Source organism: Gallus gallus, chromosome 5, assembly GCF_016699485.2.
Source record: "Gallus gallus isolate bGalGal1 chromosome 5, bGalGal1.mat.broiler.GRCg7b, whole genome shotgun sequence".
Lineage (NCBI taxonomy): Eukaryota > Metazoa > Chordata > Aves > Galliformes > Phasianidae > Gallus > Gallus gallus.
In genome coordinates this window covers 6,127,212-6,147,209 of record NC_052536.1, presented here as the reverse complement: position 1 = coordinate 6,147,209, position 19,998 = coordinate 6,127,212, and the positions used below count along the sequence as shown (strand labels likewise).

Here is a 19,998-nt window from a genome sequence, read left to right as displayed (position 1 = left end):
TAACTGGGTGATGTTCTTCCTTCCATTGCATACTGTTTCTCATACAGTCTTTCTTGCTTTCACCTAAATGTGACACTTGCTCCTTTTTACCTTGTGTGAAACCTGTTGCTCGGGCTATTTCAACCTTTCCTAAACTTGAGCATAGCAGAGAGATTTAAAATTTGCATGAGAAATGAAGGAGAAGTGCAATTGTCTTTTGATAAGTACACTTTGTTTCTGCATATGCAAATTCCTCCTCCCCAGAAAGGTCATGCAAGTGAAGTTAGTTCAAATAACCACAGTCTCCCAATTCTCCTTCTGTGCTTTGTAATTATTTTCATTCTTACTTCTTTTGAACCAGGGTTGTCATGGCAATGTTTGCGTATTTTGGAGGAAATTCTATGAAGTACATCAGGCCATAAACTCCCTCTGGAAACTAAGGGGAATTGTATGTTGAAATTCTTCAGGGGCTTTATGGAATCCTCTATCAATTCTTAAATCAAGCTGTAAATAAATACAATCTGTTATAAAAGCAAATATGGAAAGTGACCTTTACGTTCTGTAATCTGCTGGCAGATTGTGTTGCTTCTGTTAGTAAACATGAGTATCCTTCATATAGGAATACGTGCAGATATTAGGAATATATGTTCACCTTTAAAGAGATATTCCATTTTTGCAGGAGGAGGGTGTGGTGTTAAGGCCTATGTAGCCACTACGGACTACTCCCTTGATACTAACATGCACATATTCTTTTGATTTAAATTCCAGATCATGTAGTTTAACTCTTTCCAGGAGAAAACTCCCACATTTCCTTGAAAAGTAATAACTTTGTGCAGAGGTGCAGAGATTATTGTTATGGGGGTAATTCTTATTTCTTCTCCCTGCAAGTTTCGAATGGTTTTTCTTTAGTTTTACATTAAAAACAAACAAAACAAAACAAAAAAACAACATTTTTTTAAGGTATCTGCCACACTGTCCTTCATTTTTAGTGAACTGAATGTGTGCCAGTGAAGCAATGAATTGTATTTAATAATGTGGAATCCCTGACTGTCATCAAGAAACCTCTTTGTCAGTGTTTTGTGCCATTTCAAATATGGAAACAAAAAGCTAGACTTTCTAAAAACATTGCATGTTTGGTGGCAAACCTGATGTAAAAAGCCACCAGAAGAAACAACAATTTGGTTATTACTTCTGGAAAGAAAGGAGAAAAGGTAGGACTGTTGAATAGAGGATAAGGAATCAAAATAAATGTAATCAATGGAAGCCAAGTTATGTCAAAATTGTATTTCTAAACTTCTGCCATGTTTTTGAATAACAGCTTCATGGTTGGAGAATTTGAGCTGTCTGTGGTGAGTTCTGATAGCGGAAGGTGTGTTTACCCATCACCAACTACTCAATCTAGTTGAAGTGCTAAATCTTACCTGCATAAAATATTAAGGACAGCCAGAAAACTTCAGCTTTCTTCTTCAGCACCACTGTTGTTCTAGTCTAGATAAGACATGAGATAAGAAGAAAGCTATTGGCAATTTGGGGAGTTTATTTATTGAGCTCTGACCTAAAGACACTGAATGAGGGAAAGTACAGAAGTACGTTGTCTTAATAACAAAAGATTTACCTTGCAGTTACAGGCCAAGTTGTTCTACAATTGGTGTATATATCTTTCCAGAATAGGTGGGAACAGCTGATTCTATTGGGAAAAAAACTAGGAAACTTCAGAAAGACTTCTTTTAATTCACACAAGAGGCAATTTGGTTACGTCCTAAGGTTCCTTTTACAGATAATAGAATGACTTGTTACTGCTGTCCAATTCTTTTCCTGAGTGTGTCCTAACTAACTAAAATAGAGTGCTGAAGACATGGATTAGTTTTAAATTGTTAGGTTTAGGTTTGGGCTTTGGCTTTGAGTTTCACATCTGATAGCCTCCTCTAATCTGTACATTTTAGGACTCAATTATTTGTAAGCTCAAGCTCTTCATGTAGATCATGACCCATGCTGCTATAAAGTCTTTTTGAGGGACAGAAAGAATTTGCCAAAGTAGTCGTAACATGATATTTCTGCCTCTGTATTCTCTTCACCATCATGTGTGCAGGAATGTGTTGTTCATCATTTATTGGAAGGCTGAAGGATCCTTGAGAAAGACAGTAGCATGATTGCAGTGCCATGGCAAAGCCATTCATGTAGCCTGCTGTCTATTCCATGTGTCTTGTTAAAAAAACACCGTAGAGAGTAGTCAGAAGAGCTACTGGAGTTCATTGGCAGCACTGGTTGGATCTCAGCTGCATCGTTCAAAATCGCTATATGTTTCTCACACCAGAACAGGGGATGATTTGTGAGCACAAAATGTGTGCATGCAAAATCTGTTTCTCTTTTGTGCGTACAGGAGTACAGCTGAGGCATTAGCATGGAGCTGTTGCAGCTGATTATTGCATCCCACTGAAGAACTTACATAGTCTGGCTGTCTAGAAAGTTCCAGTCTACTGTATTTTCAGATCTGCTAAGGTTTTGACCACAACAGATAAGAACCAGAAATGAACCTGTTTTGAATCTGAAAACAACTAAAATTGTAATGGTGCCTTCATATTTACGATGAGTCATAGCATTCACCCATAAATCCAAACCAATTGCTTCAGGATTCTACTTTTGTGAATCCTAACATTAAAAACTAATGACCATGAGTAAATGTAATTCAAATTTATTTGCTGGAGTACTTATTGTGTCAACTTTGCTGTCATCTGTTGCTGTTGAGTTGTAACCCTTTTCAGTAGTTACTTTCATTACTGCTTTTTCAGATTCAGCCTCTGAAGGTGTGACTGACAAACCAATATTAGATTGCTGTGCCTGTGGAACTGCCAAATACAGGCTAACGTTTTATGGAAATTGGTCGGAAAAAACACATCCCAAAGACTTTCCTCGTGAGTATCATTATTTTTTCTTCTTAATATTGTTGTACCACACAAACACGGTGTAGATATTTGGAGATTGCTATGATGTTACTTAGTTAACACCCCACCAGGGCCAATTATGACATAGATGCAGTACTGCTTATGTTCAGGATTGAAAATCTATGGATCCTTCCATAAATGCTATAAATTACAAATGAACTGTAGAGATTTGCCTGATGTTTTGAGGTGTAAAGATGTTTCTTTATAAAGACATTACCTTTTTTTTTCTTTTCCTTTTTCCTTTTTTTCTTTTTTCTTTCTGCTTCTTCTCTTACTGAAAGCTTAGCCTGGATTATCATGTACAGCTAGGAAATGAGACTTAATGAAAAACATGGGCTAAAATGCAGGACACTAAAATTTACAACCATGTTTACAACCATGCTAATCTAGCCAAAACTCAGTATTGTTTTCTTTCAAAACCTCTGAAAGATTCTAGTTAATTCACTGAGCCCTGTATCTTACTGCCAAGGTGACTGGTTGGATATTTAGATGTTATTTAGATGTTATTTAGATATTTAGATGTTAGCATACTCTCAAAATGTTGCAAGTTGATTATACAGCTAAAATATATATTCTGAGCTTTGTCTATCAGATCCTGTCTATGGGGTCATTATTTTTAGTGTAATAATCCAAATAACTGTAAATAGTGAAGTTACAAAAAAGTGTATTATGTGTTTATTCTTTCTTTACTTACTGCACAGTTTGTAGCAGTAAAGGCTAGGATATGGTTTGAGAATGTGAGTCACGCTTATTGGTCTTTAAACTTTGTTAGGTTGTCTGTGGCTGATATTTGTTATGTGGTCTCTTTATGTCTCTTTTTTAAAATTTATTACTTACTGTCAGAGTACCATCAGATAACTCAAATGTGGTTTGTGTATCAGCTCATAGTTCTGATAGTTTAAGCAATATTGCTTACATTGATTATTTAGTACACTTTAAGTTGAACAGTACCATTGTTCAAATATTATTTGTCAGCACAATGCGCAGGAGATGAAATAAGCTGAAGTGAGTAATTGCAGAAATGCTCTTCTAGGCTATTGCATGATTTAAATATCTGCTGACTGTCTCACTTCATATGCAATGTTAGTATGGATTTAGCTAGTGGCTGGAAATAGGAAATAGAAAATGATTGAAAACCATGAAGTTACTGTGACTTAGTGATGTAATAGATGGAAAAATGCCCTGAGGGGCTGGCTGATGGGTCTAGCTCAAAGGGTTATAGTCAATGGGGTTCCATCCAAGCTACCTATCAGTCACTACTGGGGTTCCACAGGGCTCTGTTTTGGGGCTAGTTCTCTTTAAAGTTCTTATCGTTGACTTGAATGCAGGAATTGGAAGGTACACTAAGTAAATCTGCAGATGTCTCTGAATTAGGAGGAGCTGTTGATTCCCTCAGAGTCGGAGAGGCCATAGAGGGAGAGCCTGACAAATTGAGGTCTGGGCAATCACCAACCACATGGAATTCAATTTCTGCAGCTGAGATGGGACAGCCCTGGCTCTGTGTACAGACGATCTGAGGGTTCTGGTCAACTGCAACTTGGATCTGAGCCAGCAGGGACCAGTGGTTGGGCCCTGGAACAGACTGGCCCAGGCAGTGGGCTTGGCCCCAAACTGTCCAAATTCAAGGAGCATTTGAACACCGTTCTCAGACACAGAGTTTGGATTTTGGGCGGTCCTGTGCAGAGCCAGGGGTTAAACTCGATGGTCCTTGTGGGTCCCTTCCAACTCAGGGTATTTTATGATTCTGTGAAAAAAACAGCCACATAATATAGTAGGATTAGTCTGAGTAAAAACTGCTGGTAAGATTTTGCACTGAAATTCCCAAAAGGTGGTAAGATCCTTTATCCAGATGTAGCAATATAAAAAATGGAAATTAACATTATTCTTTAAAAATTTGAATTTGTGCAGTAGTTACATTAGAGTACTATTTGTGATGGACTATAGGAAATCCCTTATCATTTGCAAAGCCGTTATGCTATGATGGGGGGCTGGGACTAGATGATCTTTAAGGTCCTATGCAACCCAAGCTATTCTGTGATTCTAAAAAATACCTGCTTTATTTTTATACTGACAGTGAGGCTGAAATAGAAAGCCAATCATAAAAATTTTGTTTCTTTTCTTTATATATATATATATATATTCTTCATTATGATTTCATCTGCACAACCTGTCAGAGAATACATATATATGCATGTATGCATGTTAATTGAGGAATTATACAAAAATGAAGTAAAATAACACCATTGTTAAGCTGTCTGCATTCTGTTTGCTCTCTTAGCAATTGGATAGTGACCGACCAGTGATAGAAAATAGCTGTGGCCTGACAGATCAGATTATTTCATGGTTAGAAGTTTCTTTTGCATTTGGAGGAAAAGATTTAACAAATGATTAAGTAGTCTGTTCTCACAAAAACAGAATTTTCAAAGTGGAGAGCGAAACATTTGCAAATGTCTCCCAGACTTCATAAAAATGTTTTGGGAATAAGTCTTTTTTTAGGGACTAAATGGAGCCATCACTTTCAGTGTCACTTAGCGCATGTCAGGGAAGCTGCTGCCTATGAGCAGTGAGATGGATTAGACCTGGGTGTTAGGAAGAGAGGATGGGCAGTCCCTTCACTGAAGCTGAATGACAGTTTCTCTCTGCAGCTTGAAAAGGCTCTGCTTGAGGAGCAATTACTAGATTATGCATTAAGAAAGCAGCAACACAGCCTCTGATTGGAGAAAGTGGTGTGGTGGGGTTTAGTTTCTCTTTTTCCCTGTTTACGGTATAATTGCTGATTAGCTTTATTGGTCTCTCAACATGTCAAGCCTGCTATAATTCAGAGCTCAGTGAGTTTATTTATGTCCAAGGGAAAAAGCAGATGCTCTGTTCACTGTGCTGCTAGATCACCTTCCCTCATCTATTCTGCTTTTGCTACACTTTTCTCACTTTATTCCCTACCATTGTTTTTCTTTTCTTTTTCCTAATCTATTTTCTATTCTCCTGTGATAATATTCCTGCATCTGACTTTATTCAATTCTCTACACTGTCTTTATCAATTTCATTGTGGCACTTTTCACATTTTAAATTTGCATTCCTTTTGTTTACTTCATTATTCATTTTTTCATTCATTTATTCTGGTTTTCAGCTGTTTTTATCTCTCCTCTCTCCATTTTGCATTGCAAAGAAAAATGTTAAATATTGTCTCACTTTGTCATTCTGTCTCCGTGATCTCCTATGGTCTTTGCACTGCTTCCAGGCTGTCTACTTATGTGAGTAGTTCATTTTCTCATCGTTTTCCGTTAACCTGATATCTTTACAGAGTGCTATTTGACACTTAATGAATTCATTTTTATTTCTAGTAGTATGGGACTTCTGTGACTCCTTTCTGCTCAGATCTCTTTTCAATTCCATCAGACTTCTCTAACATTTTTTTTTTCTTAAACTTTAACATTTTTTCTTTTCTGCATAACAAGACAAGAAACCAGACAGGAATCCATTTGCCTATCTCTGCAATTCTTACACTTGGGGAAAATGGGGCAAGTAAACAAAGCAGCTACAGAAGCACCAAAATTTACTTCTTCACTTCCTTCCTAAGTTAGTGGGAACCACTGTTCATGGATGAGGAGAAAATAAGAGGCAGCACCATGTGTGCATAATGTCAATATGCAGTAACAGAAAGAACAGCTACCTGGATGTTCATAAGAGCAATTTGATACCAATATTTCAAAAGTTTCTTGGAAGGAAAGCTGAGCACAGTTTGCCAATAGGAAACAAACTTTCCTTCTTTTTTTTTAGCCAGGAAGCTGTGCCAAGGGACGTCTGTAGCTCTAAACCCTTTGTATCTCTTCCTGATAAAGTTTCGGCACAAAGATATAAATGAAAAGCTGAAACACTCAATGATTGTATACTCATGCTTATATCTAGTCTTTTCTGGCTAGATGCTTGATCAACTGTCCTATCTTTCTTTTCGTTTCTGTCTGTGTTATATCCAATAATTACTAACATATTATATTGTATTTCTGTAGTTGACTATTTTGGTGCTCTAAAGATGAGATGTATTGATGTAGTAAGAACCGACAGCATGCAGCACATGCAGAGGTTTGGTACCGATGAGGACTGGGGACTTGAAGCCCTTCACTTTAATAATAGATTAGGAATTTGAGTTTGAGCCTCTTTTGATGGTAGCAAGTGTTAATGTTAGAAGAATGAATATGTTATTGCTGTCTTAATTCTCCCTTTTTTTTTTTTCTTCCTTTCTTCCTGAAAGGGCGCACCAACCATTGGTCTGCGATCATTGGTAGCTCTCACTCAAAGAACTACATCCTTTGGGAGTATGGAGGGTATGCTAGTGAAGGTGTCAAGCAGGTTGCAGAGCTGGGATCCCCAGTCAAGATGGAAGAAGAAATTCGACAACAAGTAGGTGTAATTTAATGTATACTTCAAAAAGAATGCATCCTACTTTAGATTCAGTCAAGCAGCTCAAGCAAGCTGTCTATCTTTAAAGACTCATTCTTACTCTGAGATTTTTTTTTTGGTCTCTGAAAGGACAAGTAAGTTGTAGTGTTATGTACTTAGAAGATACCTGTGTTATTCAAGGCATAAATTAGAAATATGTGAGTAAAATGCGTTGGTTTTTTTTTTTTTTCTTAATCGCAAAAACACACAGAATTTGTCAAAGGAAAAACTTAAAAATGGCAAGCAGCATGCCATTTTTCTTTTTGAAGTGGTGAACTTTGGTGTATAATATGTTTTAATATGAATAGGTTGTTTTTTTTTCTTCTGGTACATATCTTATTTGCAGTTAGCTGCAGATTCATCCAAGTTAGAAATGCTCTTACAGGAGAGTAAGGTAATTTTTGTTGCTGAGTAGGAAGACTTTACATAATTGCACTAATAAAACTTGATGAAACAGGTTTATGGTTAAGGGCAAAAGAGCCTTTACAGTATATCATCCTACAGGGGATTGAGTTAGCTGAGCAGAAATCAATCTTTCAAATAGTTTATAGATGATTTTCATTTTGTTACATGAAGTAGAAAGCAACCAAATAAGGTATGCTGGGGTATAGCGATGATTGTTATTAGAATGTCTGCCTCCGTGAGATTCAAGGACTCACTAGAAATAGAGCTCATCGGTGAGAGGGGGAGAGAGAGAGGGAGAGAGCAAGAGAGAGAGAAGATGTTAGCACATATAATAATGCTATATGTATAATTTTATGTGGAAATATTCACAGGGGTAAATATACGTATAATGTATATAGTTATGATTGCACCACATAGGAGAGAAAGAAGAAATTGTCCCAACTGGCTTATGACCGTATACAGACGAGACAGGTGCCAATTGGAAACAGCATTCAGTAAGGGAAGTTAAGGCTGAAAAGATGAAGACAGACCTGATTTGCTAGAGTCCCTTTCTCTCATTCCTGTTTCCTGAACCAGGTGGGACAACAAGTATGCTGTTGTTTTGATGTTTCATGGGACTGCTTCGCTATTTCACCTTTATTTTCACCGTGTGGCAAGACTTAATCTTTAATTGAAATGTACTGTTTTAAATGTAATTCTTGGGCACTTTCTGCTTCTGCCAAACTTATTGAGAATTAAAGGTTTCAAAATGGCTGAAATTTTAAAGAAATGATGTATTTGGTTTTCAGTAATTCAACGCTCATTTTTTGGTAAGGCACAGATTTCACCAAAATCACAATAAATACCATGAGATTGGAAAATAGTTCTTCACACTTCAATGATGATCAAAAAAATATCTTAAGAACAAAGGCTTGTTATCTTTGTACTAAAAAACAGAGCACTTTGTACAGTCTTTACAAATATCTTATAGTGAGAATTTGGTGTACCTGAGTGTAACTGTAAGAAAGTTTGGCTTGCTACAGAAACAGCAGGGAGGAGGGAAGAGTATAGGATAAAGTGCAAGTAGAGAGGTAATTGTGAAAGATCATGCTAAGCAGTGGTGGAAGAGAGAGGGAATTTGAAAGTAAGATGGAAAAGATGAAAATGGCAACTCATTCTGTTTTCCAGAAAGTGTGTTCTCTGTCTTTATGCACCATGCATTTGCAAAAAAGAGAGGGACTTATGGACTGGCTTTGGTTCAGAGGTGATTGTGACTTTCTGAGAACAAAATGTAGCTAACTGGCTGCAAATACGGCCAGGCTGGATGGGAATTTGGTCATCCTGGTCTCGTGGGAGGTGTCCTTTCCCATAGCAGGGAGTTGGAACTGGATGATCTTTGTTGTTCCTTCCAACCCCAAACCATTCTGTAGTTCTCTGAACCTCACAACTGCTGAAGTCACACATGAAATTAGTGAATGCTGCAGTTCCTTTGAGTGTCTGGCCTACCTGCTTGTGTCAAACCTGAACAATTCCCATTTCCCTTGTTAGAACTTACTGTATGCCAGTTCAGCCAATGAGCTGATGTTATGACTGGATATTGCCTAGAGCAATGCAGCATCTCAATGCACACCATAACATTTTTATTTGACCTTCTGTTTGTTTTCAATATGCTTAAGCTCGACTAATATTTTTGAGAAGTACTGAGGTAAAGTTCTACAACCTGACAACAGAGCTAGTAATGTGAAGAGCTATTTTGTTGGTGTTCATTGAGGCTTTGGTTTCTTTCTCTGTACTTTTTTTCACTGCAATATTCTCTACTTGCTTTGAAATCTGGTAATGTCATTTCCTTCCCCACACTTCCCAAGCAACCTCCGGATCTATTTCCCATTTCATATTCCACCTGGGGCTCAGAACTCTGTTGCATCTGCTATGTTTGCTGTGCAGTCTATTAGGTGAGAACATAGGAAAGTACTTACAAAACTTAACGTTCTCTAAGGTTTTATTGAGACCCAAAAAATCTGTTTATTTTGATGACATTATTACTAAAAATATACATTCACATATGAAAGAGAAAAAAAAAATTAATGAAGCTGTTTTCTTTAAATGGTGCTTTGTTAAGAAGTGCCCTAACAATTGTATCATTAACAAAAGATTCTCAAGCGTGAACGCCTCTGTTCCCCATTTGACAGACTGCTGAATCATCATCAGCTTTTCTCCCTGAATGCCTTGAATGGTCTGATTTGTGTTGTTACTGTAAAGAGACTCTGATATTTTTGCATGGATAGTCATGGGTGCTGCAAACTTGCTTTATAGTTTATCATTTACTTGCTTTATAGTTTATTTCTCTGGGATAAATTAAAGGAACTACTCAATCTTTGTGGTAAAATTTTTGTTGCAGATTGGAAGGGAAAAACAGAGCACAAAGAAGTATTTCTAAAAACAGTCTGTCAAGTGATTGATGTGTACAATAGGGTAATTCATGCATTATGCTCCAGGGATTGTTCATGAACAAACAACGGATGGAAAAGTAATGGTGTGTACAAAAGAACATTCACCAACTTCTTGTATCTCTGAAATATGTCCATTATTTCACTTCTCAACATTTTGGTTTTCAGAAAGTCTGATTTGTCTGAGATCTGTCAGTTGAAAAACTACTTGGTCAGAAACAAATACAAAATTTGAAAAGGGGAATCTCGCATCTGTATTCTGACTGCTTTGTTTAAAAAATAATAATAAATTACATTGATTAAAACATGTAGGCGTATAAAATAGATGGAAGTGTAATGCCCAATGTTATATCGTTGACAGGTGCAACAAGATGAGAACAAGGTGAAAACAGTGACAATCTTATTCCCCTTGGTTTCAGTGTCTCAAAGGAGAACTGATTTGGTTTTGCTTAGTTGTTTTAGGAAGAGTAATTTAGGAAAAATACTAAGTCATTTTTAAAACATGTTTTAGTGGTAAACTAAGATAAAAAATATTCTGGACCTTGCCATTATCTTCAGGAAAGACAACTGGTACTTTCTCCTCGTTGCCTGCTGGCACATGGATGGCATTCCCCACAGATTTGGTTTAATGCTCTCTGAAATGTCAGCAAGCGGGATAACTTCTATTGTCTTTAGTGGCTATAGCTTAGAGCTGACTCTGCCTCCAGGCCTTTAGAAGAGCAAGTTAGATGTTTGTGTTGTAATGCAGCACTGCATTTGTCTGTATAAAAATGCGGTCATTAGGTTTTTCTGTCTCTGTCTAGTAAAACACCTGAATTGCAAATAGGAATCTCTGATATATTGTTTGCACCATTATATCATTTGGCAAACTATTACTGAAGTATTCCCGATTACTGAAGCAGGCTCAAAATTTTAATTTTGTGGGGATTTTTTTACATATTTGTTACTGTATGCTAATAGCAGTTAAAATTATCCTACCAACCAGGGAGGTTCAGTTGAGTGCTCGACAGAACAGCTAAAAATTGAACACTTGAGCTCTGGAGAGCAGGATACCCCTTGTTATGGTTGACAGTAAGGCTTTGCACTTGAAGGTTGTGATTGCTGCAGAAATAACCTGTGGCATTCTGGTAATTAGAAAATTTGAAACGCCTTGTAATACTAAAAATTTCATGACTTATTTCTGCCAAAAAAGAAATTGTTGTCTGTTAATATCATGAAGGGAAATCTGTCTACCAGAAAACAGCTCACACAATGGGGTTCAGAGCACATCTAAGTTGAACTACATCTTCTAATCAGAGATTCCAAAAGAAGTTTATTAGGATGATTTCCAATTTGTGCTGATTTCTTTGAAACCAGCAAGCAAACAAAACAGTTCATCACAACTGCATTCTTTTTTAGTACTTGTTGATAATAACCACTTACCTCTCTACTAAGAAACAGAGCTGATATTGAATGCCATGCCATTCTTCTAGTCATAGTCAAATAAACATGACACCAGCATGTGTCAAAATACAACATTCGCTTCAAAAATACACACTTTTTAAAAGTGCCTTTTTTAATATATCTGCGGACTATTAACATAGTGAACAAACAAACAAACAAAACCTCATATTTCTTTTATCTCAGTAGTGATTTACGAGGCCTTCGCTCTTTAAAAGGAAAGGAAGAAAGAAAATCAACTTTTTTCTGAGCATGTGTTCTTTTGACGACAGCATAGAAAATACAAAATTTAATTTATCTTGCTTGCAGGTTTGCATAAACAAAAGAGGCACTGGGTGTTCCCATCAGAAAGCTATTCTTTAATTGAAATTATGTTGTAAAAGCTTTGGTTGTGTAACTGTTTGGCAATCACGTTAATCACATTTTAGCTTTAAAACTAAACATGTGAATGAGATACCAAAAAGAAAGACTAAGTGTCAATGGTTTAAAAAAAAATGTATTATTTTTTATTAAAAGTCAGAAAAAATAATATTTTTGGTGAAAATATCCCTGTAAATAGTAGAAAACACATTTCTCAAAGAAATCGGTTCTGATTGGTACAAAGCACCTTAATTTAGTCTAAGAGCCATTAAAGTTGCTCTTGCAAAATTAAGCTTTGACAAATAAATATTAGAATCATAGAATGGCCTGGGTTGAAAAGGGCCACAGTGATCATCCAGTTTCAACCCCAAGCTATGTGCAGGGTCTCCAACCACCAGACCAGGCTGCCCAGAGCCACATCCAGCCTGGCCTTGAATGCCTCCAGGAATGGGGCATCTACAACCTCCTTGGGCAACCTGTTCCATTGCGTCACCACCCTCTGAGTGAAAAACTTCCTCCTAATATCTAACCTAAACCTCCCCTGTCTTTAGTTTATAACCATTCCCCCTTTGTCCTATCACTATCCACCCTCATAAACATGTTCCCCTTCCTGTTTATATGCTCCCTTCATGTATTGGAAGCCCACGATGAGATCTTGCCAGAGCTTTCATCATTAGGTCATGTACATCAGTAGGTGATGTATTACTTCCTGGGACAAAACCTGAATGATTTGACACACTTTTACTGGTTCATGCAGTCAGCCAATAAAAATGCATAGACAAATATGTGCTCATTTGAGTACTCTACAAATATTGTTGAGCTTTGGGTCAAAGCTTGAGCAAATTAGTGGCTTGGTTAACGGTGTCTTTTCGTATTGTCTAATTTATTATACGCTGAGGCGCACCTAGCACTGCAGAAAATCTCTTCAGCTACTTACATTGGAAAATGCTTCTGGAAGTTGTCAGCACTGAACAGACTCCTGCTGGGACACTGTTTTCATAGGGAACAATTGCAAATTGACTTGAGCACGTTGCAGGTAGCTATGCCATAGAATCTGAGGCCCTTCTCCCTCCCTGTGCTGAGCACCTTGCCAGTGTTCTGGCTGCATGCCCACCTCTGGCAGACTCAGAAACAGGCAGTTTTCCCCAAGTGAAAGTGGCCTCTGGCCAATGTTTCCATTCTTAGAGATAAATAATTTTAAAGTAGTGCTGTTCTATCAATGCTGCAGCTGTCGTGGGCCTGGCGGGCTGCTGCTGGCCTTGTTTTCTTCCTCAGAGGCTGCTGACAAGGAGCCTTGACTGTGCTGGTGATAGTCAAGTGGCAGTGACATGGAGAAAGAAAATATCTTTCTTTAGCATCATTTTATAATTTTATGCTCTTAAATAGCATTTACTATTTGATGATAAAACTGAAGGCTGCAGGCTCTCATTTTGCTTTATGAATTCCAGAGCTTTCACACCTCTGTATGAGGTTGTATGAGTCTTGGAAGTTTTCCTCTCTGAATAATTACCTGGTTATTGATCTGAAACAATTTGCATAACTAAACAAGAAATTAATGTTTTAACAGTTAGTTCAACAGTTAGTTTTCTTTTAATTTGCCTTAAGTTCCCTTGCTGCCTATTCTCCTCCAGTTACCACACTTCTAATGCAGAATGAGCAGAAATATGTTTCAGTACAATCCAGTAATCAGGGTCTCTTTGAATTAAAAGCACTCAAACCAGATAGGGCTTTTTTAAGCAGGAGAGACCGATCGAGAGGGGGGATGAACTCAAAGTTTGGTGTTTCCTCAGTGAATTCTGCTAAATCTTGCAGATGTAGAAGCAGCACATTCCTACTGTTTTAATGTCTGTAGTAGTTGAAAGGCCCATCAAAGCTTGAAAAGTTTTTCTCCACCTCTTTGATAACTGACTGGATTGCAGTGAAGAACTTCTAGAGAAGGGAAATAGCTGTTTCTGCTTCTGATAAATGCATTCATTTGGACAATATGCAATAATTGTAGCTCCAGTACAGACATAAATGTCACCAGAAAACATCTTCTGTTCAAGACAGGATGATTGGATTGCTAGATATTATTTGCTAATTTTAAAGTCTTTTAAAATATCTTGCCTTTTCATTTCCCGCAGTTAGGTTTTATCGTACTGTTCTGCTGTCATAAAATTCTCACTATCCTGTAGCAGATTCACCCAGTGGGAAGTTGCGATTAAATGACATTCAAATTATTTTCTTTCAGTCTACCACTGTAGTATTCTTAAAGCCTGAATGTGTTTGATGTGTTGATTCTTCTTGTACTGCTCATGCTGAAGGACTAACTCCATCCAGGCTTTGGTCGGAAATCTCCGTCAGAGCTGGAGTTACTGCTTGCAACTGATCTGTTTTGGCATGGCAGCTCTAAATCCTAACAAGGCACAAGGCATGTGTTTGGAGTACCATTGAAGATCAAGCTAAATAGAGAGATTGCTCATCAGTCTGTATTCCAACTTCTAACTTTGTCTTCTTAGATTGTAAGACTTCACAGACTGTACATCTGAAATAACGTGTAGATGGATTTAGGAATATAATATATGTAATATATGCTGGCAACTGAAACAGGTGCAAGGGTGAACAGCAGGCTCAGATGGAAAATTACAAACTCTCTGGAACTCTTCTATAAAGGTATTAATGAATTCTCTCCTGGTCAGTGATCTACTTTAAATGTGGCTCCAGTCATTCACTGTTACCTAAAAATACTTCACAGAAAATGTGTTTTCAAGTAATTTGAACATTTAGGTGAGATAGCAGTCTGTGTGTATGTGGATGCTTTTCCAGGATAAACATTAGGTACATTAAATGATAATTTTCTTCTTTATGACTGAAACAGAGCCAGCACGTAAAATATGCCTTACATATTATTCTCAGTTCTCATAGTTCTATACAATGGTGGTTGGTTTTGGGGAAGGAAAAGAAAGGATAAGTTTAGTGACTGGACTGGTTATGTTATTTAAAGAAATTGAATGTATCCTGAAATTGTCACCTGTACCACATTCCCTATAAATCAGTAATGCTGACTTAGATGTTGAGGATGCAGTGATTCCCTCCCCCAGTTTTTTCAATACTTTCAATAGTTTTAATACATTCAATACTTCTATTGAAGAATAAATGTCTGTGTAGCAATCTGAGCACTTTAAAATATCTTCTATTTTTAAATTCTATTGAAAGGTAGGAGGAAAACTTTATTAAGCATTTTTTTTACTATAGCTTGAAGATACACTTGGACTACATATTTCATAAAGTTATTTTAAAACACAAAACAGATTATTGATATTACTTTCAGGTTTGGAGATTGTTCAAGGAATATTTTATAGAAAGATATGCCTGTTAAAAAAAAAAAAAAACCCACAATGATTTAAGCAGATGTGAGCAAATTTGTGCCTTATAACATTTTAAAATGCGTGATGTAAGATGAGGTTTATTGTTTGTGTTTGGATATAAATACCTATGGTTGTTGATGGTAGAATGATACTGCAAAAGGATGGATAATTTTATGAGGGCTATCATTTTCAGCAGAGAGTAAATCATAACTGCAGCTTTTCATTTCAGGTACACTTATGAATCTGTTAGGCATGCCTACACTTTTTTCGTTTTGAGAGGGAATTCTTAGTAAGAGGAAAAAAGACTGGGGAGAACAGTCAGTGTTTTTGCCTGGACAGAAGGAGGTTATCAAAAATTAACAGAGTTGTGATGAATGTAATCTTCACTTGACTTTGCAGTTGTGGAAGTTGGTGTCTACAAAATGTTTTATTATTTATGTTGAAGCTGCTAAAAGAAGCTGTGCAAGAGGTTGAAGACCTGTGCTTGTACTTCTAACATGAAGAATGCACAGTCAGGCAAAAAAAATTGTAAATATATCTAAACATTTAAGAACCTTACACAATACTGATTAATACCTATAGACTCTTTTCAGTATGCTTTTTCTTATTTTCTATATTCAAGCTGTAAAACATCAAATCACAGCATTTGGTTTTAGTGTTCTTCCAAAACAATTTGATCACTTCAAATAATCAGCTTGCTACATCACTGCTGTACCATCCTTACAACTTCAGTTTCACACCATTTCCAGTTTAATGTTTAGCAATACGAGAGAGCAGGCCGTGAATATGCAGCAGGAGAAATTCACTGTCTAAAATCTGATTGAATGTCACTAGCTCTTTCTCTTGAGATGCTTTATCAAGAGAACGGGATAAGTCATCACTGAGGATTTACAGCCATGAAGTTCTTCCAGCTTTGGGTTAAGAAAGACATTCAGAAGTTCTTACAACTGATTTGCAACCAAGATCTATTTCTACTGCTTCATATCTCCTTGGCTCTGAAAATCTATAGTACTAGAAATAAATGAAAAACTCTTAAGTTATTTAAACTCTACAACAAGACTTTGTGCTGTAATACTCCTCAAACAGCTTGTGTTGATGGCAAATTGAAAAGGCATAATTTCTTTTTAAATACAGGAATTTGAATTCCCCACACAGACCTTCTTATAAATATACTATAGAAGCTTATTCTTTTCATTTTGCAAATGAAAATGCAATTATTCTGCATCCCATATAAATTCATTTAATAATTGCTCCCTAGAAATTAGGGTTTATTATCTGATCCATTAGTAGTGAAATTAAAATGCATCCTTTGAAGCATTTCCCCTTCCTTTGCTCTTTTTCATGTAAAAGAAGAGAGGGAGACTTAGGAAAGAACAGACAACCTTCCTCAAATTTGCATCACAGAATTGTTGTGTATTACCTAACTATGAAACATCTTCAGTTGATTTAATTTTACATTACTTGCAAGGTAGACTGTGTTGGTCTTTATCAATGTCTAATGTGCCTGCCTCTCATTGTCAGCCCTGTATTCCCACTTTGGTTTTAGATAGCCCTGTCACAAGCAGAGGTTGAGCGCTCTTGTTGTCAGAAGCAATGGTGTTGGACCACATCTGTGTATTATATTCATGCTAATTTTGTTCAGAAACAAGGAGTTTTGAAAATCCAAGACTTGAGTTTTCAGAGGTTGTCCTTTTGAAGTGGACCTTTTCTTTTTTTTTTTTTTTTTACAGATTACTACTTATATTCTATATGTGTGCATGTGAGTCTCACTGCTGTAATGAGAGTTGAGTGAGTCGTCCATGTCTTTGCAGCCTGAGTTCTGTTGGATGTAGTCCTAGTGATTTCACAGGCAAAATGCTGTAAACCTTCTTAGAGGGTGTGTACAGGTTTTTGCACATACTGCTTTTGGGGAGTATTGTCTCAGGTTGCCTCATTAGACACAGGTATGACTCATAACTTTAATTTGTTAAATAAATAAATCCTACGTGACATTCAGATCTACATTTCAGAGTGAAATTCCAGGGGAAGCAAGAGTTTGTTTTATATGAGCTAGCACAGAGAGAGTTTATTTACATATTTATCTGCTTATTTTGTTCTTTTGACAAAAGTAAATGAATAAATAAGAGGGTACTTGGTCGAATCACATTTAGTTTTGCAGTGCCTTCCGAAGAAATGTCACTTGGTCTCAGCACTTTTGATGGAAGACAGATGGAAAGATTCATCAGCACTGAACAAAATAAGGAGAAAGCCTCCCGTGTTCCACAGATACTCAGTTGTTTTAAAATCTTCCCATGCAAAAGTTAATTATGCCATTGCTTCATATTTAAGAGCTGAGAAGAACATATCTGTAATGAGCAGAATCCAAATAGATTCTTAATGCATCCTTTTTAGCTCTCCCTGTATCTGTGGTGCTTACTGAGATCATTTACAATAGATTACTGCTACTTTTTAAAGCACTTTGCCTTGCTACATAATTGATGTATTAGTATATCCCCTAAGCGTATTTTCTTGTTCATCTTCACTCCATTAAGATTAAACAGAATGGCCATTAGGTCATAAAGAAATAAAATATTCACTTCGCTGCTTACTGTGAAAAAGCTGCTATTATATGTCAAATAAAAAGATTAACTTTGCCTTCAGGTACATTTTTAATGGCCTTTTAAATATAGGCCTGAACCACCGTAACATACAGTAATAGATGAAGAACTTTCTTCATCAGGGGGAAGTATCTTAATTAGGTGTCAGCCCCAGAATTTTTTGCTCAGCTCATGCTCTTAGCCACGAGATTCTTCTCCACGGTTATCTGATTTCATGACACAGTTGTAATGCGGGTTAAAATTAGGCAGCCAATTTGTACTTTATTACTTGCTGTAGACTTTTTAATAGGTTTTAATTAAAGTGTCAAAGATCGTATTCTCTATATATTGCCTGTTCAAATAAGAAATGAGAAATACGAGTTTGTAAGGATCTGAAATAATCCAGTTTTCAGTCTGTGAGCATAACGTACATATCCAATGGTATATTTAATCATGAAACGAAACTCCAGTTTCTCTGTTAGAAATACAGGCTTGTGTGTGTTTCCCTAATTACATATATTCCCTTGTTAATTTTCTCCACTGCACTTCTGAAAAGGGTGGGGGAAGAGGGAATGTTTCAGATGGTGAAAGTCATTTTAAAAGTGCATCAAGGAACTCCAGTGTCTCTCCTATGATCTCTTATGGTTGTGTACTAACATGCATAAAAGATGCACAGCATCATGACTGCAGAGCTCTTCATGTTAAGTGTGGTCATGGTTGCTATCCACCAAACTGGTAAACTTTGCAAACATTATTGTATTAATAACTCCATAATTTTATCAGGACTAATTGCAGTAATTTATTTTATTGAATATTTTCTTATTAATGCTGTCATGGATCCAAAGTCAGTGTTCACAGACGGTCAGGAAAGTGTCAATATTTGGTGGTTCTCATTGATACTGACAGTGAGTTTTGCCCTGATATTGGTGCAATTATTGGAAGTTTGGCTATTATTCATAACTGTGATTGTAAGCTTTGCGATATTCTTGTCTCTGTTCTATTAGTTTTCCTAATGATGTTACTAACTTCTGTAACACTTGAGATCTCCAAGGGAAAGAAAAATCACCTTTCCCAAGAAGCCTTGTGTGCTATAATAGTATTCTATGTTTTTACTTAATAAGATGAGCAAAAATTATGTGATATCCATTTTCTAATAGCTAATTTTTAGTAAAGAATTCACTGAAAGATTAAAGGAAATAGTTTCAATTTTAAAATCAGAAATAATTCTTAGCGGATATTGCAAGAAGTTCCTATGTCTTATTTTAATAACAAGTATATATATTGTTAGTTCATGATGAAGGCTCTTCTTAAGTCAGAAACGTAAGAAGTTTAACTGCACTTAAGGTAACAGTTGTTTTGCTTGGCTGGCCACGATACCTTCCTGAGCACAGGCCTACACATCAGCTACACGTGCTGAGCTGATCTCGACTGCACTGCCTTGTCCCAGCCCGGGAGGGAAGAAAGGTAGGAAGGAGCTCCATCCTGCTTCACGTGGTATTTTGACGCTTCCCTGTGCAGTTCATTGTGCCTGGTCAATTGGCTGGGACACAGCCCCTGTAATGCTTAAAGGAAATGTAAATTTTTCTTTTTACCAGCTTTTCTTGCATGAAAGTATTCTTACTGACAAGTCCCTCACTTATTATGTAAAGCAAGTAATTAGCTGATTATTTGTGCTCCACTTAGCAATGCACTGGGAAATGTATCACACTTGGCACTGTAGTAGAAGAGGGCAGCTTACTCAGAAGATGCTTCTCCAGTGTTACCTTCAGTACCCTGGAAGTCATTTTTGCCCTCTGCTGGAGGGTAGGTCCGGTAGGTCCCACTATGAGTGACTGATGCCTTTCTTTTTTTTGCACTGGAAAATCGTAGTTTGCCTGGCCTAAGCTTGCAACTGTACCCCATCCTGCTCTCAGCCAAAGGCTGTGAGAGGAGAAGCTGCAGTAAATACCCATGATCACCTCAGCTGAGCCCTACTGCAGATGAGGGCTGGAATTAAGTTAAAAACATAAAATGGAGATAATTTGCTCCTTTGTCAGTTACCTGTAAACATCACCTGCCAGCCTATTTGCAGTGTAATAGCCAAGCG

The 19,998-nt window shown here is 37.0% G+C and overlaps 1 protein-coding gene across 2 annotated transcripts in view; it reads left to right on the top strand.

Moving 5' to 3' along the window:
- The window catches only part of SPON1 (spondin 1), a 166,632-nt gene that overhangs the window by 52,895 nt on the left and 93,739 nt on the right, over positions 1-19,998 (top strand). For both annotated transcript variants that reach the window (XM_025150570.3, NM_204851.2), the window contains exons 5-6: positions 2,769-2,891; positions 7,171-7,319. In XM_025150570.3, coding sequence (XP_025006338.1) covers positions 2,769-2,891; positions 7,171-7,319 — 272 coding nt within the window. The remainder of the gene's footprint in view (positions 1-2,768; positions 2,892-7,170; positions 7,320-19,998) is intronic.